This window comes from Anas acuta, chromosome 2 (assembly GCF_963932015.1).
Source record: "Anas acuta chromosome 2, bAnaAcu1.1, whole genome shotgun sequence".
In the NCBI taxonomy this organism is placed as follows: Eukaryota; Metazoa; Chordata; class Aves; order Anseriformes; family Anatidae; genus Anas; species Anas acuta.
In genome coordinates, this window is record NC_088980.1 from 46,677,599 (window position 1) to 46,701,911 (window position 24,313).

General features: G+C 34.8%; 1 protein-coding gene across 15 annotated transcripts in view; it reads right to left on the reverse strand.

Annotated features, from left to right (window-relative positions):
- ULK4 (unc-51 like kinase 4) overlaps window positions 1-24,313 on the reverse strand; it is a 246,775-nt gene that overhangs the window by 128,997 nt on the left and 93,465 nt on the right. For 10 of the 15 annotated variants that reach the window (XR_011093977.1, XM_068674629.1, XM_068674627.1 and 7 more), the window contains exons 30-31: window positions 23,246-23,338; window positions 9,723-9,771 (exon numbers count right to left, since the gene is read on the reverse strand). Coding sequence is in view for 11 of the 15 variants with exons in the window: in XM_068674629.1 (XP_068530730.1) it covers window positions 9,723-9,771; window positions 23,246-23,338 (142 nt within the window). In the remaining 4 variants the exon portion in view is untranslated. Of the gene's footprint in view, window positions 1-4,423; window positions 6,271-9,722; window positions 9,772-23,245; window positions 23,339-24,313 lie in introns of those variants that run through there. The other 5 variants (XR_011093978.1, XR_011093980.1, XR_011093979.1 and 2 more) reach the window with 3 other exon arrangements.

The following is a 24,313-nucleotide window of genomic DNA, read 5'->3' on the forward strand; positions in this document are numbered from 1 at the left end:
AAGTCCTTTTTGAAGCTCTTCCACGACATGTTCTTGGGGCAGTCGGAGCAATAAAGAGCATCTGCCCACACAAGGCACAGCAGTGATTGCTATTCTGCAACATTTTTTCATTGAAATGCATTCTAGAAATAGCAGTAATCAAACTATTTTTGCAAATCATAGGCCTACACACACCTGTCTGTGATTTCCCTCCCCGTATGGTACAGCTAGCTTTACAACCTTGTTAAAGGCCTTTATATATTCATGTTTATTATCCATAAAAAAAATTTGCCTTTCTGGGACATGATAAAAAACCACACATGAATATTGTTTATCCTTGAGTTTTCTTATACCAGCTAGCACTAAAAATAAAATAAAAAAATAGCTATGTAGCATGCACGCTAAAATATTAGTGCCTAACAATTTCTTTAAGATGCAAATAGCAGAATTCCTTTCCCATAAAAGAACACAATGCTGTCAGAAATGCTGTGGACTTGATTTTTTTCTCAGAAATGAAGCTTCAGGTGACTTTGTAAGTAACTATTCCATTTCCTAGCAGGATTAATAGCTCAAAATAAATTTCCAGATAAGAAAGAGAGTGATAGAGGGATATGTGTTAGTAATAGGCTTTCCTTTTTAAAAGCCATTTTATTATCCACAATATTAATTTGTAATATTAAAATGATTTGAAGGATAGCTCTGCTTCCCATCACTTATTTTAATTCCACCACCAAACCTATGGTGACAGATCCACAGACATGCAGCTATAGCATAGATCACTCACATTTATTTAGAATTCCTAGTGCTTTTCCTAACAAAATCTGAATACCTTCTAAGCTCTAATGAATCATAACTACATTCCTGTGATGTGCACTTCTAGTTTATACATAACATTACAATAAGAAAAGATGAATTGAAGAATGACACTTGAATAAGGTCCAGCTGGGACAGGCCTAGTTTCAGAATGATGAGCACCAATTTCTGACAGTTCTGTGAGAGAAAACGCCTTCACTGAGCACACAAAGGACAGAAGCACACTACTGACATCTGAAAAAGAAGGTTTATACAATTTGCCCAGGGTATAGAAGAAATAAGGATTAACAACGGGAAGAAGAAACAGTTCCCCTAATTCTCTCAGTACTCTGCTTACAAGCCCCTTCTTATTCCCACTAACCAAGTACCTCAGGTAAAAGAAAAGCACTGAAAACACATTTTTCTCAAATTTTGTCTTTTATCACAAATACACATTTAACTACTACTTAGAAAGTGAAAGAGGGCTTATAAAAGACACAGTGACTTTTTACAAAGGCAGATAGCAATAGGACAAGGTGGGAACAATTTTAAACTAAAAGAGGGGAGATTTAGGTTAGATGTTAGGAGGAAATTTGTTATTCTGAGGGTGGTGAGGCACTGGCACAGGCTGCCCAGAGAAGCTGTGGATGCCCCATTCCTGTAGGTGTTCAAGCCCAGGCTGGATAGGGGTTTGGGCAACCTGGTCTGGTGGGAGGTGTCCCTGTCTATGGCAAGGGGGTTGGAACTGGGTGGTCTTTAAGGTCCCTTCCAACCCAAACCATTATAAGATTCTATAAAAATCTATTTGACTCAAGCAACTCTACACGAACAGCTAAAAATCGGCTCCTAATACCACTTGGAAAAAAGAAACAAAACCTTGACAAACAGCAACAGTTCTCTCAGGGTCATGGAGAGAAAGTAAATCATTCCAGTTCTGTTTGAAGTTAGCATTTTTTAAAGGGAACCTTTTAGAAAGTTTTCAAAGCTGTACACGCAGAGGCTTTGGTTATCCAGTATTCCTTTCACTATCCCAAGCTCACGATCTGCATAAAAGGAACAAAAAAGCAGTGGCACACGTCACCTAGGGAATGTATACGGCACCTCTCAAAAGGAGCAGCATGTTGTTGCCATTTGGTACCCAAGTCCTCAGGGTATGTTAAAATCACATCTAACACTCCAGCTCCAGCCCCTTCCATAAGGTTTCTTCAAACTACATTGGTCTTCTACAAGTATGGGAGAACACCCACACAACAGCTGTGAAGACATCCTCTGCCTTGAACTAGCTAGGGGACCCAAGGCAGCATGGCTGTATCAGCAAACTGCCCGTGGATTGATTAAGCTTTGGGACAAGGCTTCACATGTTCTCAGCCCTCTCTTGCTGCACCCCCATTACCATTGTCAGCTAAGCTGCTGGCTCAAGGGTAGGTGCAGATGGCTTTGTGAATTGCTGCCACACGACTGCAGCACAGATAAGCCTGAAGCTTCTTGGTTATAGAAAACATGTTGAAAGTCCAGCAAAAGTTACAGTATTTAAGAGCCAAATCTTGCTCCTCTTAACGTTCACAGACAAATGCTTACGCAAAGGAAACTTTTCTTGACCTTTTTATTGCTTACCCATATGTAGAAACACTGCTGTCATCTAACAGTATCAGGGAAAAAAAATTATACCAGGGATTCTCATTATTAACCACGGTCAGAAATGGCCTTTATACCAGGCATTTTGGCTTATAGCAGTTCCATTGCCATGACTCAAGCAAGAAATAAAACTGCTAAGAGTTCATGATGTGCACAGCATTAGTAGAGAAACATTGACTATAGCAGATTAAGAACCTGACTCAATACTAATCAAATAGTTACAGATGTGTAGACATATAAACACTTCCCCAGAAACTACTGATAGAAAGATTACCAAAAAAGTACAAAAAAAAATATTTTTCTGAAGAACCATTTTTATAGTAACCTGTACTGAACCCTTACTTTACTGTCACTGTACTGAATGGTGACATGAAATTTCAACATATTGGTAAGAAATGTTTGTTTGGAGACATTATACCATGCTCATTGTTGAAGTGTTCTTTACATGTACATTATATTCGTTTTCTTTAAACTGCATCTCATCATTTTTCTCACTGAAAACAGGTAACTACTGAGATGGTCTAACACTTTCTCACTGATTTCCCTTCATCGTTGGATAGAAATTACTTTGAAAATAGCAATTATTTTGCTTTATAAATGATCCATTAAAACAGGATTTCTGTATTTTCAGTTTCAGAAATCCTCACAGATGACATGAAATCTATTTCTGGCCTGTCACTGCAGTTTTACACACAATGCCACAGCACAGAATTTGGCTATATAATGTAGCAGATTGTAGGCAAAGCATATGCTTCACAAATACAAAAATAAATTAAGGATAAACTTAAAGTTTCTAAATATAACTAAAGCTTATCCTGTAGAAGCCACAAAATCACTCTTAGAATCTAACTTCAGTTACCTTATAAATGCAGATTTTCCATCAAAGCAGAAACGAGCAGATGAAGTACACCAAAATGTGCTGCTGTGCATTTCACAATTTGTTATAACAGCATGGAATATACAACCAGAAACAGGAATACCCCACAGAAATCTAATAAAATTATTTTATTCAAATAAATACTATTTCCTGTTCTGTAAAACAAACGTTGTCTAACTATTCCCAGATATCTTTGTATTTCTTCTTTTAAATAAAAGGCTGGGGTTAAATTAAGTACTGAATATGGCTGCAGACTGGAGTGAAATGTCTATAGGTACCACTTACTACCAGTATCGATCTTCTCATGCAAGCACAGAACTTAGAAAGAGATTTTAGTTCATTTACAGCCTAGAGGGTCAACTGCCTATTCACACAAAGTGCTCGAACTTACATTATTTGCCTTATTTGCTATCCCAACTTTTTCCAGCAGATGATTTTGGCAGCATAAATGCAGAATATAAGCAGTCTCCAACTCTTCAAGTATCCAACCCAGATGATCCACAAGTACTTGCAACAGTAAGAAGCAAGCTAATTCTTTTAGACCACCACCACGGCAGGCACCAAGCTGGACTAAAAGCTGGTTAGTTTATCAGATAGAAGTAAATTAATGCTTCAGCTTTTGCAATATCCTCTTGAGCACAGGTTTACTGCAATCTATCAAAAACATGAACAATATATGATCTTCAAGTTTAAGATTAATTCTGTAATTAAACTTTTTAAAATGAGCTCAGAGCAAAATAGAGACAGCATAAAACCAAATCTTAAACCCAAAGACAACTAAGAAAAAATAAAAATATGGGAATGACTACAAAAAGAAATATACTCAACATTTCTGTAATATTTCCACTATATTTAAAGAAAAATAAATTAAAAATTGACATTTTTAATTCCAATAACTTCAAAAAAATTAAAGAAAATTTTTAATGAAGATGTGGACTAATTAATACCATGTTCTGTTAAAAAGTTCTGACACAAATATCCATACCATTAGGTGATGGTATTTAATAACACATACCATTTACAAACACAGTAACTTTCAATCTTACTAAAAAGTAAATTTTATTAAAAGGATATATATGTCTTTAAATCCATGTTGCCACACTTTTCATGGGATCACTCAACTTTAAACTACAGAACATTGCAAAAAACATTTGACAGCAGAAGCTGAAGTCTGTGAGATGTTGGTGTATTAAAGCTTACATGGGAAATCTTAATAGGACAACTTAATAGGACAAGCAGAGAATTAACTACAGGGCTTTTAAAAGAGGATAGCACTGAGTTTCTAATCACAAGCATCATTAGCTTTAGTTTTAAAATTTATCAACAGAAAAATAGAATTTCACCAACCACAGAATTTCTTTTCTATGCCATAGCTTAGATTCAGATAGTCCTAAAGAAAAGCCATGAAATATTTATGATGTGTGCAGAGTTCCCCCCAAACAGAGGATAAAAGCCACTCAAAAAAAAGTAACACAGCATACAAAATAACATATATGACAACTTTACTTTTAGCTACTTCACAAAATACTGTTAGTAGTCTAAAATACAAATACATGTTAGAAATATTAAAGAACATTTCCACTTCTATTACCAACCTCACGGTAACAATATACTATATTAAAAAATAGCATTTTGTGTATAATATACTGATATGTCGTATAATCATAGGTTTGACATAGTGAAATATATAATATTAGAAGCAGAATATTAAGGGTGCAGCAGAAAAAAAGGCAAAGTATAATATGAAATATATTGCACAGTAACCTTTTCTGCTGCAATCTCTTCTACTTCATCAACAACAGCATTTTCTATTTCTATCTTACACCAACTCAACTTTTGGCATCATTTACAACATCATGGAACTTGGCACTTTATTTTTAATCTCGTTACTAAGAGGAGTTTGCTTCATTTAAATTTTGCACGTTACAATGCCAACCTTCTTTATGTTTTTCGATCCCATGCTGTTCTGAATACAGTCATACTGTGAATCCACCTTCCTTTTTGTGGACATGAAAACTCACACAGATACATATCACTACATCCTCACTGATCTCCATCAGATGTTACAGCATGATAAACACCTACTCATAGTGCAGTCATACCTTCCCATTGCTTTGTAGAAATACCCATAATCTACCAAACAGCTTGTGCTAGGATCTGGGATCAGGGTAATGATGAAACTACTTTGTATTCAAGGTATGATGTGAAATTCCCCTCTGAAGTTTTGCAACAAAGCACTGTAAACAGGTCTTCCACATATTTACAAAGTACACTATCAATCTGCATTTACTGAAATTAACTAAAATGATAAATAAACGTTGAGGGTTTCTCAGGGGAATAGCAACTGAATTTAAAGCCTCCTACTAACATATCAGTAACTAAAATCTAGTTCAGGTGAATGAAACTGATAGCTGTTTTCTTAGAACAACTTTTTAGGTAGACTGTAACAGCCTTTTTCACCCATTCAGTGCCTTTTTTTTCCTTTTTTATTTTTTTTTTTGGCAACTGTAACATTTACAGAGAGGCAGTCATAAACAGTCACATTAACATATACATTTGGTGCAATTCAACAGAATTCATTGATTGAACATGTCTAGACACACGGGACAGGATAAGAAATTTCAGCTCTCGGGGTTAAGTGTTAGACCACAATACAGGGTCAGCAGTATGCAGTGCTGCAACTCTACAGCAATGAACAGTGAGAAGCAGTCACATTAAAACCTATTTCCTGTGAAGTGCCCAGTATCTGCAAGCCATCATGTCTCCACTGCTCTGAGAGATACATTAAAGCCAGTATATTCAATCCTGCTTTCACTGTCGTGCAGACAGTCCAGAAATGAAGTCTGCTCCTGGAGACACTTTCCAATTCTGAGCCCAAACTATTTCCTTTCAGATCCTAGAAGAGTCACTGTCCGGTCAGTAGCACTGCTGGTAGTAACATAAATTGCACTTAAGGATGCATAGAAAATACACTGGGCATTTGGTCTCTGCATAAAAAAATTGTGAAATACTAATGACACTCCTTGAACTTGACAGTAATAGCTCTATATTAATTTACTGAGCATGTACCTACAAAGTAATGTATTGACTCTGAAGTATGATTTAAAATCAGTAGTTTAGAGTCTGATAAAATTCTGGGTACAACACCACACGGCTCCATGTTACTGATCTGTCCTGTTTCTTGAAAATCAATTGAAGTATAAACCTGAGTATGGACTAGTTAATGGATGATACTGGAAAGCAAATGGTATGTAGTTCCTTTCACTCACACAACCATTAAAATACTTTCAGAAACCTATAATGATGGGCTTTTCTAATTCACTCTGCCCTTGATGAAAAATAGCCTATGACTAATCATTCCAGGGTATTCTTCAGGCCCTATAATAAAATCACCTTTAGTGCAGACCATTATTACACACTTCTGGCATTCACCAAATTTCTCTTCACCTTCTCTTTTTGAAAATGCTCAACCTGGCAAAGACTAGATTTTCTTAACTGTTTTTAAAGATATTTACACTAGCACCATCAGTCCCATAAATGCAGACATTTAGCACTTACATGTACCATGAACACAAAGGAGTGGAACGAGTGAACGCACAGAAGTGAGTTCTCATGCATAAAATTTTCCAACTTCTTGTAAACTCTGTTTACTGAATCCCAGTGAAAACTCCTCCCAAAGCCTTAGAATTCCTACTTCTCAAATTCTCATTCCTCTTATCTGCAGCATCCTTCATATGTTTGCTTGACCCTGCTGGTAAGAGTTACTCCTACTCATGTGGCTCCAAAACCCAAACAGACAAGTCCCCCGATTCATCCTGGCTCCTGAGCCTTCTCAATTGCCTAACATTCTTTTGTGGAATTCACTCTTCTGCAGGGAGAACAAGGGAACAGCAAGGAGGCTAGCACTCCCATTTAGGGAGTCTCATGTCCCTCAAGCCAACCAAGACCACAGCTGATAGCCAGGATACTGTTAGAGCTTGATACATGGCAGTTGAAGCCACTAAACATGTCCTTCCCAGACAAAGCATGTTGAAAATGGATTTATTTTTTTCCTTCCTAAAAGTTATTAACCTTTTACGGTTAGAATTGTGAGGGGAAGTTCCAAGATAGCTACATAGGTTGAAGAGAGCTGTGAAACAGCCACAGACCACCAGTCACACACACAAATTCCATCTTAGCTGCCTTTTACTCACTAAAAACTGTTTTTAGAACTCATGACATCAAACCATGTACAGGAAGATCAGGAGGGAGTATTTACAACTGACTACAACTTAACTTGTACTACATTTACATGGTATGATGCACATACTTTTTAAATACCGTGCCTATAAGTTATAACAAGTTTTTCAAGATCTGGGAAGATTTCTAGAAATCATTTGTTAAACATTCTCAAATATCCAAAAATAATATATAAATACATATGCACTTTTCCGGTGGTTAACTTTCAAGACACCAGCACCTGAAGAAGTTTCAAACATTAACTTGATATTTGAGGATATTACCATAAACACTTGACTTTCATATTTTGCCGTGTTTCTCTTTTGTTACCACGTATAAGCAGTAGTAATCCCAGGTCAAAACCATGAAACACTGTGAAGTGTTGCTTTTACTGTTAAGGTTTGTCACAATAAGATCTTTTCAGACTTGTATGAATATGTACACAAAATACCATAAAGGTTGTGTTCTGTAAGCTACTGCAAAAACCTGTCATCGCTGAAGAGGTTACTTCAATAAAAAAGGCTTATCTGATTATGTGGTAATAAAGAGATTTAAAATAGGTAGTGAAATAAATCACTGCAAAGGATTAGAGAAAATTCACATATTTAAACCTAAGAAAGGAAAGTAAAAGATGATTCATAATCACATTTAAGAACATCTACCTGGAGTAGGACTGAATTTCAAGAATGGTGCAATAGCAAGCATGCAATCTGCCTACACTGCATAAGTTATTCATATTCAGTATTCATCAGGAGCATGCTTACTTTACAGAACACTTACCTGGCACAAGATCATGAACAAACAGGTTGAAAAAAAAGATTCTGCAAAATATCGGTGACAAGACTAGTGGATAGCGCAGAACCCAACTTCCAAACTATCCTGCAGATTTTTATTTTATGTTAATACACTTGTTTTGCCACATTCCAGAGATGCAAAGCCATCACCATTTTTTCATGATCACTTCATGATCAAGCACAAATACAGGCTGGGCAGAGACTGGATTGAGAGAAGCCCTGAGTAGAAGAAGGACCTGGGGGTGTTTGTTAGAAGCTCAACATGAGGCAGCAATACGTGCTTGCAGCCTAGAAAGCCATCTGTATCCTGAGCTCCATCAGATGAAGCATGGCCAGCAGGTCAAGGGAGGTGATAGTCCCCCTCTACTCTGCTCTCATGAGACCCCACCTGGAGCTCTGCATTCAGCTCTGGGGACCCCAGCACAAGAAGGACACGGACCTGTTGGAGCACGTCCAGAGGAGGGCCATGAGGATTCTGAGAGCTGGTGCACCTCTCCTATGAAGACAGGCTGAGGAAGTTGAGGTTGTTTAGCCTGGACAAGAGAAGGTTCCAGAGAAACCTTATAGCCACCTTTCAGTATCTAACTGGGGCCTTCAGTAAAGCTGGGGAGGGTCTCTTTGTCAGGGAGTGTAGGGATAGGACAAGGGGTAATGGATTTAAACTAAAAGAGGGTAGATTTAGATTAGATATAAGGAAGACATTCTTCCTTATAGTGCAGGTGAGGCCCTGGCACAGGCTGTCCAGAAAAGCTGTGGATGCCCCATCCCTGGAGGTGTTCAAGGCCAGGCTGGATGGGGCTTTGGGCAACCTGGTCCTGTGGGAGGTGTCCCTACCCATGGCAGGGGGGTTGGAACTAGGTGGTCTTCAAGGTCCCTTCCAACCCAAACCATTCTGTGATTCTACGATTTTTTCATAAGTGGCAGATCCAAATTAGGGAAGGAAATTCAGCATGTTACTACAAAAAATCATATCCATGACATTTTACATTGAAAGAAATTCTAAAAGCTAACAGTGGTGGTTTGCATTATCGTAACGAAACTCTGGTTTGATACTATTACATAAGCACAGGTTGCTCTGCACTTGTTGCTTGAGTTGGGCAAATACATGGTTCTAATTAAGGATCAAGCTCATTAATTCTATTTTTCAGATTCTTATTTTGTTCAAAAAAGAAAAAATATTTATAAAAGCAAGTTTTATATAGGCATATATAAATACAGGCAGATAAATACAGGAGAGAACAACATACATGCCCACTTACACTATATTATTTTGTATTTATAGACTGTTCACTTTATCAACAACTTACAACATGCCTTAATAAATTTGCTTAATATTTTTACATGATTTGAGAGATATTGTACATATTTATTAGTTAAGATATATTACATATATTTATTAGTGTGTGTATATATAAAAAAATTCTTACCAAAATGACTTGAAAAAGAGCTGGAAAAAGATGGTTTTCTTCCACAAAGCTGTAAAAAAACATATTTTAAGATTTATTTTCAAAGAGAAGAAGTAAATTCTTATTTAATACACTGAACTCATAAAAGGAGCAGAGCAGTAGAATAGTAGTTACCAAAATCCATGACCCAGAACCTCAGCCTTTGACTAGCTTTTAACAAAAATGAGCTCCACTTCAGCTATTAAATAGAAACAGCAATGTAACACTGCTTTGGAAATTACTTCTAGGTCTGCTTCACTGATGCAATGCAAGTGAGTGGAACAGTAAGTAAATTAGTATTTTTAAATGACAGAAAATAATTAAAATTCAGAAATACAATACTATACAGACTATGAAACAGTCAACATGCACCACAAACTAATTTGAATTAATAGGCTTACAACGCACAGAGTGAAATTATAAATAAGCTGTGTTGTTTTTTAAAGCATGCTACATTAACTAACTTCTTGGGTTGAAAATATTAATGTATGGTATATGTGCAGCCACTTCTCTCAAAAGTATTGAGGAGTGGTTACCAAAAAGAATTTACTTATATCTTCCTGGATTTTAAAATCAGATATAAATCATTATATTTATAAATATTTATAAGAAGAATATTCTCAAAAGACAACAATACATTAAGGCAACCTCTTCTCTTAGATCTCCAAAAGCTTTAAATTTATTAATAAAACACGTGTGCATCTCTGTCACAAACACTGTGATGACAACTGAATTATATTTTTACATACCCTTTTCCATAGTACTCTGCCTAATTTGAGGAATGAGTCTTTTCCTTAGACGTACACTACATGCCCACTCACCAAACACCACAGCGAACACACGATTGTTTGAAACATTTCTTTTATCTTTACAAAATTACTAAAACACTTCACGAACAAGAAGCAGATTTAGCGCTGTGATACAGCTGAAAATGCAAGCTTGTATTATAAAGTCTGTGTAGTAAATGCAACATTCAAACAGAGTATTACTGTGTGCTTAACATGAGACAGATGTTTTTACATGCTTCTTCTAGGAAGCTAACATACAATAAACTACATAATTATTTTGTAAGTATTATGTCAGTTAAAGACAGAAAATTGCATCATATAGTTCTCTGAATAAACAGGAGATTCATTTGACTAAAATAAGCACTCAACTTGATCTTTGAAACTTTACCATGTAATACCCTATACTGGCTTCCAGTACAACAATAATCAGATTAGTTCTGTTTGGCAAACTATTTGTTAAGAAGAATCCATACATTCCTAAAGTCGTGTTTCCAGTTAAAAGCCCTTACTCATGTCTGGTAAGAAAACAGAAGGTATTGTTTTCATGAATAGTGTAAGCTAAAGCACTAGACTGAGGTGTTGAGGCAACTAAAAGGAATTGCACATTCTCTTCTACCAACTTAATGAGAAAATTGAAAGGAAAATAGAACAAACATCCAAGGGTCATAAAATTATAAGATGTAATCTCCCTTGTCAGAGTCCTAATTAATCATACATGTATTTGCTGAAATCATGTATGTAAAGGAAATATAAAAGGAAATAAAGAATAAAAGGGATGATATACAATAGAATAACTTTATTTATGAAGAACTGAGAATTACTTAGAAGTCAAATATGTGCATTAAGTATAAATAATGGTTTTTCTATTTCATTTTGTTTTGCCATTTCTCTGACTCTTACCATTCACCTCAATAGAATAACAATGATTTTGTAGTTTAACCCAATAGGCAGCTCACCACCATACAGCTGCTCATTCACTCCCCCCACAAGGGATGGGGAAGACAATCAGAAGAGTAAAAGTGAGAAGACTCCTGGGTTGAGACAAAGACAATTTACTAGGTAAAGCGAAAGCCATGAATGCAATCAAAGCAAAACAAGGAACTAATTTGCTGCTTCTTTAACAACTAAAAGATAGGTGTGTTATCAGCATTATTCTCATCTTAAATTCAGAACACAGCATCATGTCTCTACATAGTCTCTACAAAGAAAATAAATTCTATCCCAGCCAAAACCAGTACAGACAGCCATACAGAATCTATATGAAGTCAGGGTGGGGAGGCGCATTTAACGTAATATGATGTATTATATCGCATAACACTGGTACATGGGCCTAGAGACAGATAAAACACAACTACCAAATTGGTCAAAACGTAAACAAATCAATATATGCACAATTGTAAGCATATGAATATGCTTAATGTAGCTAAGTAATAGCCTTGTTCAACCAAATGTGTTCAATTTCTCTTGCACACACAGATGTGCAATATACAAGTTACTCCTAGCAGACGATGTAACATTCTGACAGAGAATGAAGAGTTTATATAAGGAAAATAAGATGTTAAAAACAGAATATTTCCAAGATAAAAAGCCTGAATTAAAGGACAATTTCTGTTCTAACTAAGTGGATGGAAAACATACCCATACACAAGGGAAATCCCAACAAGTTCTCGATACAAGTTAGGAGCGCTTTAAAGCTATTTACCCCCATGCTAGCTGACAAACCCCAGAAGACTGCTGCAGCAACTTGGACCCAGCCAGGTCATAGAAGAGCCACAGGTCAGCAGACAGGAAGACTTGTTATATGCATGGTTCGTTTTCCAGGGCCAAATCAGCTGAGTTAAAAGCTTAGACCATGCTGGTAGTACAGAATTTTGCTGATGTGGGTATATTAATCCTGGATGTCGAAAAGGTCATTTTAAACACCAACTCCCAAAAAGAGCAACCAGTGTAACTGCAATCATATTGACAAAATGAAGTTTTGCCAATGCAAACTAACTTATGCTTAAAGCATATTGGAATTACTTACACTAGCAAGAGCTGCCTCCTTTACTACATAAGCAACATTTAAACTTAGTACACATTGACAGTAAAACACAATTAAAAGAATATATAAGCAATCTTTGTTTAGGCAAAAACTAGAAAAACTCTTTGTAGTAAATAGCAAATTATGAAGCAATTGGTTTCAAAAAATGTAAGTCCTGATTGTAATAAGTCACATATATTCTGCTGAGATAAGCTAAGAAAAACTGTAGCCAATATGGCCATTCTTAAAGGTCACTGACAAACCTTTATGATTCAAGCAAGAAATAGCTGCAGCCTTTAAAGAAAATGATACATGCGAGTGGGCTAAAACAAGAAGTCATATCAAGCATATTAAGATATTTCTGTGACAAAACTTAAGACTGATATATTCCAACTTTGCATATATGTGTGCACAAGAGATAGAGTAACATCACATTGTTATCTGACAGTTTTAAAAAGGAGAAGTCTTAAAGTCATGAAAACAGAGCGTAAGACCAACACCTTACTTGTTGGGCATTAAGAATATCTGTACTGGTTTTCTAGGCAGTATCTTACTGAAAATGTGATGGGTAGCACATGTTGTACATGTTTAAGCTGAGTAACATACAAAGTTAAAAACAGAACAAAACAAAAGCAACAGACAAACATAAAATATCCTGAGTTGGAAGGGACCCAAAAGGATCATTGAGTCCAACCCCTGCGTCCACACAAGCCACCCAAAAATCAGACCATGTGTCTGAGAGATTCTTGTCAGGTGATTGTGGAGGTTGCTTTCTCAGGAATTACATCAGTGTTGTATAAGAAATGGCATAATGAAAAGAACATCATGATCACTGCTGCTTCATTTTCCACTTGCTTGAAAATATTATTTTGAATGAAATTTGAAATGAATAGAACTTCTGATCTTGTGTCACTGGCAAAGCAATTAGCAAAAGCAAAACAATTTCACTATTTAATTCTTCCATTTAAAATAGTCTAACAATTAATTTTTCTTATTTACCTTACTAACTAAGCATTTTATTAAATTCTCTACTAAAATACAAACCCAGGAATTCTACATATCCAGATTGCTGTTTTATAGGTAGGATTTACCTGTAGATTATATCTACGATGGTAGCTTGTCCCTACATAAAGGAAACAAGGCAAAATTATACTTTAAAAAATGCAAAGCAGTGATTTCTCAAAAACACTGAGATCTTGTACTCTTAAATAATTTAATTTTTAAAAATCAGAACACTATAGTGTTGTCATAAGTTTTTAAGCCAGATTGTTAGACTCAGAGTAAACACTGTGAATTAGTCTTTCAGTTTTCAATATACAGAATAAATACCTTTTCTAGAAGGACAGCAATGCAACAAAAAAGGCATACCTCTGAATAAAAAACAGAATTTAATATACAAACAAAATTTGATTTTGAGCCTTGACAAATGACTTCAGAATGCATGCTCTTTTTATCCTGATGCATTGCAGTCTGCTGTTGTTCACATTTGTATTTTTTTGTTTAGATCTTTCACTTAAAAAAAACCAACACACATACAAGTGTGCAAATCATTATATTATCAAATTGAAAATCTGCAATAACGGCTGGAGAATGGACACTCAATGTCCAACACACACATGAGCTTCTGTCACTTCAGCAACATAGGACAGAAAGTCAGGATTGTCAACTGAAAACTCTTCCATATAGCATATATAGCAAGCAAATTCAGTGATATGAGTTTCTAAGTTTAGAACAAGAAAAGTGTCGATCATTTAGCATTGTGACCACTCGTTTTCCAGAAAGAATCCCTTCTAACAAAAGGCAAGAGCATGCACGTTGTGAAGCATCATGAGTTCTCTGCATTCTGAACAGATTACCGTTATGACAGACTGACAGACAAACTGACACATGACAAGTACAAATTTCCTAACACATCTGAGAACGCAGACGAATAATTTTAGAAACAACTAAGCAAAAGGATTATGTTGAAAGCAAACCCTTTCATTTGGCTCACACCTTGGACTCACAGTTCTGTGCTTTTTGCTAACAAGCTAGGACTTTTGAGATTTTCCGCCTGTTAAAAAACAAAATTGTCTGGCTCTCAAAAAACTATTACTAGAACACAAAAAACTATAATTAGAAACAATGCAAGGTATACAACCAGTAGAAAACAAAAGAAACAAAAAGGAAACAACTACAACAAAAAAAGCTCCTTCCAATTCTCAGTTTAAAATTAGGAAACTAATGAGCAAATGACAATTACACTCTACTAACTGTTGAAACCACCTTTCTTTGTCCCACAGTTCTGACTGATTAATTACCAACATTACTTTCAAATAACACTGATGCCAAAGGAGGGAAAAGACAACAATAATATTTGACTTCTAAGGAAAAAGGGTACTTTTTGTTCTTAAATGACTTTGTTTTCATAATTTGGTCTAAAATACTATTTTATTGAAGCACATGGACAATATCTACTGTTACATTAAGGAAGTTGGTCTAAAGATCTTGTCCCTTTCAGAATTGGTTTGGTATAAAATGACAACCTAGTAGAATGCTAATTATTCTTATTGTTACCAACTGCAAGGAGAGAGAGTATGGCTGTCCCTCAAAGTCAGAAAGTCTTCCTAATAGAATAGCCTCTCAGGGCCGTTGGTAGCTTGAATAAATTAGAGAAGCATTCAGATAGATTTATTCTTCTTGGTGAATCCCACAGAATAGACCCACCATTGAAGTGGAAAGTTTCAAAGTCATCTCACTGCCACACTTTCATGTCATGCCCTTCAGTAGCTCTCCAAAGGCAAAGAATGATCTTACCATTGATTTTTAAGAAATATTATACCAAGGCACAACTTACAATAGTGTCTACCATAAAATACATCAGGGAGAAGATCTATCAACTTATCTTTAGGGGTCCCAATTATTTCAGAGTCAATTTTCTTGAACAGAGCTATTCCTTCAATTCCAGTTCCTAAGCCTTCTCAGCAATTGTAGTTTACATTTCAAATGACCCAGGGGGGCAAGGAGGAAGAAAGGAGTTTTGGCCTTTATGCAGGCAGAAAATTGTCTTGGATGTTGAATAATTGGATTTTTATTTAATGCTTTACTTTTTGTAGTAGACAGAAACAGGAAATAAACACAACAATGAAGACGTCACTGAAAAAGATATATACTTATATATATCACCTTTATATGATGTTATTTTAAAGGTCTTTAAAGTACTGATTAATATTGAAGATGGGAAACATCATGGAAAGACTGACTGGTATTCATAAACACAATGAAACAAGATTTGAGAATTAAAATAAATGTAAAACTCCACTGTATACCTGAAGTAGAATAGTTCCTTCATACACCATATTTGCTACAACTGTAAACATACGTGAAATTCAAGGAAAACATTTTTCAAAAAGCAGAATATAAAGATCTGTATTAAATGTACAGATACACAGCTGCTTTCTTTTTAACACCTATCAGCAGTTGAACTGTTAGTAACTTCCACTATGTGGTGAAAGGGGTTTACTTTCAGTCCCAGCGTAAACTCAAAAATTGTCTGTGGCACACATTTATTGGAAAGGTGTCACTGCAATCCCAGTCATTTCGCCAGCAGTCTCAGACAGCTTACTGAGGGAGAACAGAGTTTGCATTTTCAGTTCCTGTTCAGTTTCCAGCCTCAAGATCTATACATGTATTTTTATAGGGATATGTCTTTTTATATGTTTGAACCACATGCTGTGCTTTGCTGATTTCCCATTATGTTTTACAATTTTACCCTTCCTTATTTACAAGTGGAACAGAATACCTAACCAATAAATCCTAAAATAAGTCTATGTTTTAAATATAAAACCATAATACAAAATTATTCTTAGGGAAACAGTAGTTGTAAGAAGGCAAGAAAATTACATTAAATTTAGAAAAAAGTTAGAAGTGTTATCACTTCATATATTATACACCTACAGTGTGCTATAAAACAAGTAAACTGTATGTTGTAAAAAATTTTGGTAAGAGTAACAGAGTTCACATTATCAGAAAGGAGAGTAATGGGGGCCTAAGAGTGATAGAACAATCAATAATTCTGTGAAAATACATGCAAATCTTGCTTTAAAAAACGTTTCACCAACATGTTCTTGGAATGTCTATAAAACAAGCACACTTGTTCATAAGCTTACCATATCAGGTGAATTAAAACACAATGAACTTTGAGGGTGGTTAAGTGGTAATGATAGTATTTGGTAATCCTACTCATGTACTGACATTCAGGAAAGACACAGTTGAAAACTGTCCATTTCAATTACCATATCTTTCTTTGAAAAGTGATTTTAAGCATTATCCCTCATGAAATTTTTTCATTTTAAAGGATGAAAAAAAAATCTAGGTAAAAGCATTTAAAAAAGTATTTTTTAATAAAAACTAGCTACCTTGCTTCTAGGAGTTCCAGTTATAAAAAATAAAAGAATGAATGCCTAAAATCAGGTTTGCAATATTCAGAACACTGAACAGAGATCTGGCTGATCTAACTGATAGGAAACACTGAAGCCTTAAAAATCCTCCCATCCTCCAGGTTCAGAAATCACCAAACACTTCGGATTCACAGCCTCATACAGTATTACAATATTTGGTTCTCGTTTTAAAAAGGGTAGTTTTTGTGGTTTTTTGTTTGTTTGTTTTGTTTTAAATGTTTACCAATTTTGTCTTCCTTAGAATTGCAACATAGATTCAGGTTCCAACCCCTTCTTTAATCTCAGCCTCTTTTCTTCAGAGAAATCTGGCTACCTAGTAGGCTATGTTCTCCCTACATTGGGTTACATTCCACACTTTCTTTGTGATGCTGTCCTACTGAAAATAAAGGTAATTATAGATTTATCAGACCAGACAGGAATTATTAACATATGCTTGCCTTCTTCTTTGTCTTCCATGGGAACCTACTGCTGATGGCATTTTAGATTTGCTTCACGCTAAAGACAGTCTGTGGCAGAACTGAATTCACCGAAGCCTGAAACTCCAACTGTACTACCCTGACCAGCTGCCCCTCCTCATTAACTGCTTATTTTTGAATTCCTATTTATAGTCACAACAGCAAAAAATCACTATTTCATGTATAAACAACCAAAAAATTAATGGTATTTTCCCCTTCCGTTTAATGTTTTACATTGAAAGAGCAGATATGAACCTTACAGTATGATATTTTTCAACAATTGACCTAACAACAATAGAAACATCAAATAGTAGCTTTGCATTTCTAAAATTGAGACATTCGGCAACTGATCAGCAACGCCAAAGAGGAAACAAAATTACAGGTTTAAGGTTAATAGTTAATTTCTTTACTCAAGGGAAATTCTAATAAAATGTAACACTAAGGAGTCATGTTTTACATTAAAAATGGCGATTAGTATTGCAGTCAGTACATGACTAAACTATGAGAACTCACTTGCAACAGTGAACTCTGACCATTGCCTTTGATATGAATTACAGTGATGTGTGACTTGACAACAGTGTTATTAGCTGACACACAACTTAACATTTCAAGCGTCTATTTCTGGGTAAGTCTTCCCACCTAGTGTTATTCAATAAAGCAGCATATATGCAAATCTTACACCAAATAACAGAAATTGCTAAAATCATATGGATTCTTTGCCGTTTTATATTAGCGTTCTCTCTCTAACAAGAAAATGAAGGTTTTTACAGCTCAGTTTTCACAGATGTGAAACTAGTGTAATCAGAATCAGGTTCAAAATCTACATAAATATTGCCCAAAGTTCTAATAAAAACGTATCATCATCTGACAATCTCTCCCAATCCATCCATATTGTAATTTTCTCACTGATGTTGTACACCTCTAAAGCATAATCTTACTGTTCAGCTCAGTTGGACTGGGCCCCGTAGGATTACCTATTACCAGAAATTCTCCATATTATTTTATTCGTATTTATTACAGAAAACAAGAAAACACATAAAAACCAGTTAAGTAATTTAGAAGCAAATACTTTTTTGTTGTTGTTTTTTTTTTTTTAAGCTTTTTTCTTAAACTAGGAAATTCAGATGCCTAATGATCAGAACAAAGTGTTTTTAAAGCAATTAGTACAAGCACAGATTAGTCAATTCGCCAGGAAAGGAAAGTGTTGCTCTCTAGCATAATGGCAAAGAACATACCATACACAAAGGTAATCTATGGAAAATGCTAACAAGTGCTTGTGAACTAAAAAAAAAAAAATTCTACCAACATGAACCAATTAAAAGCACTACTCTTTTTAAGCTCTGAACTCTTGAACTTTTTTTTTTTTTTTTTAAATTTACTTATTTGAAATGAAGGTATACATATTTGATGGATCATTTCAGAATATACTGAAATGTATATAAATGCTGATGTAAAAACATGATGTATGAGAAAATGATCAACCCATTACCAACAGTGATAGTAAATGTGCCATTAAAGGCCTTTAATAGATAATGCATGGGTATGAAAATAACATAAATTAAGTTCAAAAATTGGACCATTCATGATTGATTTTTGGATGATTCCAAAGACATTGTGATAAAGAGTTACTTTAATTAGTCAAGACAATCTCCTGAGGTGTACACGGTCAATCCATCTATCATCATCTCACGTACTAGACCTGTGGCACACAGAAGCAGCTGATAATTTGTTGCAGCATCTTTCTATTTCATTGTCTGCCGCCTCTTCCCCTTTCCTAGAGTGGTGCCTAATGTCTGTCTGGGAAATTTATAGTAGGGACAGGAGGTGGGGAAAGTTCTTCAATTTCCTCCCTTCCTTCAATTCACCATAAATCTAAGAAGGGTCACAACATTAGTTTTTAAACGATTTTTTGTCCCTCAGGAAATGACCTTAATAACAGAATACTGGAACGTGTCCTACTCTCATGATTATCATCTGATGCAATATATGACATTTATCTTTAAGTTTCAGCTCTTGAAGTTAAGTAAGCATGAGCTTTCGCGTGCAGAGTCACATAATAAAACAGGGTGCACAGAAGTTACTTAAGCCAAGTGACACGGACAGGTGAGACTTTATGGCATACAGCTTTCTACCACTTCTAATAGTTCACTCCTCAGATATTGTCTCCTTTGGAGCTACAGATGAATTGTGAATTTAATTTAGACGTAATTGTGAATTTAAGGTCTTTGACATACCCTAATTTGCCTATAAGTGTTTTAGGTTTTAAAACACCACTGTAAAACTGCAGATCTGAGATATGTGAGCATCAATGCCATCCCTAATACAGCTTCAGTACCTATCCAAACATTGATGACTTTGGGCTACAGGTATACAATGCTCCTTTAGCTCTCCTCTTACCTCCACTCTATTTCCCTGTCTTTCTTCCTTGCAACCAAAATTGTCTATTATTCCAGCAATCCATAAAGATCAGATTCCATAGTTTCAAGTGTATCCATGTCTTCAAATACCGTAAGTTTCCAACTACAGACAAGTCAAGTATCTTCATAGAAGAACAAACAGCAAAACACATAGCTACATTTCATAACCTTACCTAACAGTTCTGTATCTGAGTAAAATCTTCCAAATCTAATTAACAGGGGGGGAAAGGGAGGAGGATGCAAATTTTCAGTTGTTCAGACATTCACTTCATGAATTAAGCTACACATTTCCTGAATAATATAGATTTCTTGTTAAAATCATCCATTTCAAAATAGCTAAAGGTAAACTTTGCTATTATTGCATTGGCCTTACCATGCACATTTTTTCTTATCATAAAATATTAAAAACTCTTGAAAAAGCAAGCCAATAGGTTTTTAGAAGATTTGTGACAGAATACTATCAGCAACTCTGAAGGCCAGACAAGCTTTGAGTCAAGCATAAAATAGGTAAATGATGGATAAGTTCCATTCAAAGTTCATCCTTCTAATACCTGACATTTTCTCATTAAATGAATGCTAAGTGAGGGTGTATGACACAGCAGTTGTTGCATGATGTAAAAAGGAAAAGATATATAAAGTAAACATTAGACTCATTTATATTTTATCCCTTTAAGGAGAAAATGAACAACAAAATACTCATCCTCCCCCAAAACAGAGTTTTATTCCTATGGATGCTCATATATTCAGATGTCCAAATACTAAATGTGCTTATTGAAACATATTGAAGTTTTTGTTTCTTTTACAACTCCTGTCTAACACTTACTAGAACTTATGTTTGCGAAAGATCCAATTCTGCAGCAAGTTAATGGGACACAATTAGAATTATCCATTGCTAAATTGAAGAGAAATAGAGTGGAACAGCTCCAGAAATAGAGAATATTATAAACAACCCCAAAAGTGAAGCAATGGCAAAGATTACACGGCATTTTTTGTATTTTTACAAATGTTAAATACTTAAGACACTTAAAATATGTATAGCACATTACCAGAATTTTATAAGACATTAGAAATACAATACTTGAATAACTGTACTGCTTTCATGTAGAAAATAGTGTTCAAAATAGCAAAAAAAGATGATTGAAATTTTTTCCTCTGGTGTCACAACAATTTAGCTGACATACAGTGTCTGCTACAAACTAAGAACACAAACATTAGAATGCATCTGTCTCTTTTCAAATGCTAAAGTAAGAACTGTGCAAATGTTGATGCCTCTACTGGGGAGTACATAGGAAGAAACTGAGGAGAACAGAAAGAAGAAAAGAGATAAATTTGAGAAACAAACAAGAAATGTGGTAAGATTAAAGAAGAAAGAAAATAAGAGAAATAATGTATTAGTTTAGCATTTCTAAGAAGAGGCTATATACAAACTAAAATATAGTAGCTCTCACCTTCATCCAAATTCACCTTTTTTTTAATTTTGGAATAGGATTAATAAGTTATTTTTGAAAGATGTGAATGCAATAAGTGAAGCGCTAAATTAATATTTTGCCATTTCACAACAACATTTTTTGCTACCGCCTTTTTTTTTTATTTTATTTCAATTAACTCAAAGGAGAAGGTGTTCATCCTTCAAAGCCAGGTATTGTGGATGAAATATAAACTTAGAGAAACCACAGAGACTTGATGAAAAGTGGCCCTCATCACTATCAGCAGTACTAAAATATAGTGGAGTTTTTCCCACAAGGAACAAATTTACTCCTGAAGGATTTTTGTCCAGCGTTACCTACATACTTCCCATCACAATAATCACAGATTCTTTCCCTGTGCATAATTAAATGCAAAAAAGAGCATATGTTGTAATTCTGAGCTACATATGTACTGATATTTTAGTGCTCAAACCAAAATACAATCAGCTGTGACCTACCGTTTATCTGCATTAACCAGCATTTATCTGTTTTCAGCTTTGTTACTTAGCAGTTTGTGAAAATACAAAGATATGATTTTTTATCACAGTTTTGATGTATGGGCTAATTTCAGCTAAAGTAATTGGGAAGTCAAAGAATCAGGAAGAAGACAGACCAAGAGACCTGCATAATCTCTTCTCCTTCAGAAATCTAGCCAAACAAATTATTCAGTGAAAGTAAAAGAAAGCCAGCAAGACACAGGAGAAATGGGATGATTACAGATGTGTAATGAATACATAAGATTCTTCAAATAAAGAGAATTCATTAGGCAGAGGAAGAGCAGTACAATAATATCCAGTGTTCTAGTTACAGAAATATTTTATTGTAATGCTTGAAGAATTATAATCTCTGTAGGTTAACACTAAAAATAGAAAGCTGTACTGTATGCATAAAAGTCTGCAGTAGCATATACATACAGATCGTAAACAATAAAAACTATATACATATAAATACAATTAAATATCACTCACTGTATTCAAACTGCTTAAAACCTCAAGCCACTCAATTTTCTAGTTCATTTTTAGTCTAGTGAGTATATCAAAATAACGCTGTAAAAGATGAAAAGACAATGTTTTCATCTTTTGCAAGATCAATGGGAGAAAAAATTAAATTTCTTTTTAGATATATATGTATTGTAGTTATATATATGTAAATATATATTTACATATTAAAATAATTTCTATATAAAATCTTGAGCTTATTGTAATTAATCAAATCAACACAGTACAGTATGCAGTGACTTCTTAGCCATAACTCTATCAGACACCATGAATGGACACTGCTAAGTGCAAAAAGAACACGATTTTCTTGGTAGATCAGAGGAGAAGAATAGCTATGTGTGTGCGTGTATGAGAGGTATGTTTCCTTTTTTTTCTTTTTTCTCTTTTTTTTTTTCCCCCCCTGCATCATCACAGTGTAAAAAGTGTCTCCTTCCCATTGCCCCAGTAAGATATTTTTAAATATTTGGGTGTACCTATATCAAACGTTCAAATCAATATTTGAGAACTTATTTAGAATAGTGGTATTTGCAGAAAGACTCGTTATCTTTAAAGTGACCTAAGAGGTCTAAACCATTTAAAAAGGCACCACCTTTTCATAGCACAAGTATGTTTAACTGCACAATAGTTTAGATAATGTTTTTGTATTAAAATTATCATTAAAATGTTTTTAATTAATATTTAAAATATATAATTGCCTTTAATATTTCATTGCCTAAATTCATATTAAAAGAAACAGAATCATATAGAAATAGCACAAAAGCCATAAGGTTATGTTCTGTAACAAATGCTCTATGCAGATTTTCTAAATCTCCTAAGTGTCAGTCAAAATAGTATGATAGTGAGAGTTACATTATTGTTAAGTCCTAATGTAAAAAAATAAATTGAAACAGAAAGCGCTCAGAACGGAGAGTTACATCACCTCACAGAAGCGGGGCTGTGTTCAGTCAAGGCCACCAGCAGTTTCAGAGCATACACTGGTACTGGGTCTGGAGCCATCAGAATGTACTCGTACCTGAAGGGGAAGAGAATAGCAACATTGAAAAAACAAACAAACAAAAAAAACAAGAGCTGTGCATTAATAAGGTGATGCTATTAAAAACAGGTTTCCAAACTTTATAATAACCACAATGGAAATGCAATGCTGTTTGGAACTACACAAAGCAATAAACAAGACCTGTATATAAACAGTATTTAAAAAACATCAGCTTAAGTTTTAAAACAGAATTAATAAAAGAATTACTTTTTTTTTTTTTAATATATATATATGGACATGTACATACATAAGTACATAATATTTATGCAAATGTTTTAAAACATTTATAAACGTATATATACGATTTAATAAACATTTTTAAAACAATGCTTATTCAGAGCGACAGTGAAGATAAAACTACAAGAGAAATATCCATGAAACATTTCAAAACATCACCTTCTGGATACCTTAGTAAAGGAAAACAGGATGCTGAAACACAAAATGGACCTTGCTCCTGCTGCTGGTTTCCCAGTAATATTCTCCCAACAAATTACTATTTTTATTTTATCTTTTTAAAATAGAAATATATCTGGAGAGGAATGGTGTACAACAACAGAGGAGAGATAAATGTAAGCATAAAGAAAACAGACATAGCCAAGTCAAAACATCATCTATGATTACAAGCAGTGCTACTCCAAACATGTGGAAGTAATAGAATTGTAAGCATGTGCTGATTTGTAAAAGAAAAATATGAAGAATTAATCAAATATAAATAAAATGACTATTTGCAGGAATATGTGGTAGGTTATCATGTTTTGTGCACCAAAATACTTCCACATTTTCTGTCTTGGGTTCTGATGAAGGAGGGAGGGGGATGAACAAAAATCAAGCAAATAAATGAGAAATTTGCTTCACACGTTAGCATCCCTCTTTGCGCCTAAATTGAGGGATCTGAGTCATGTCCCATCACGTTGGCACGTATCCTCATGTATGCTAGCTCTTCTGTGGATCAAA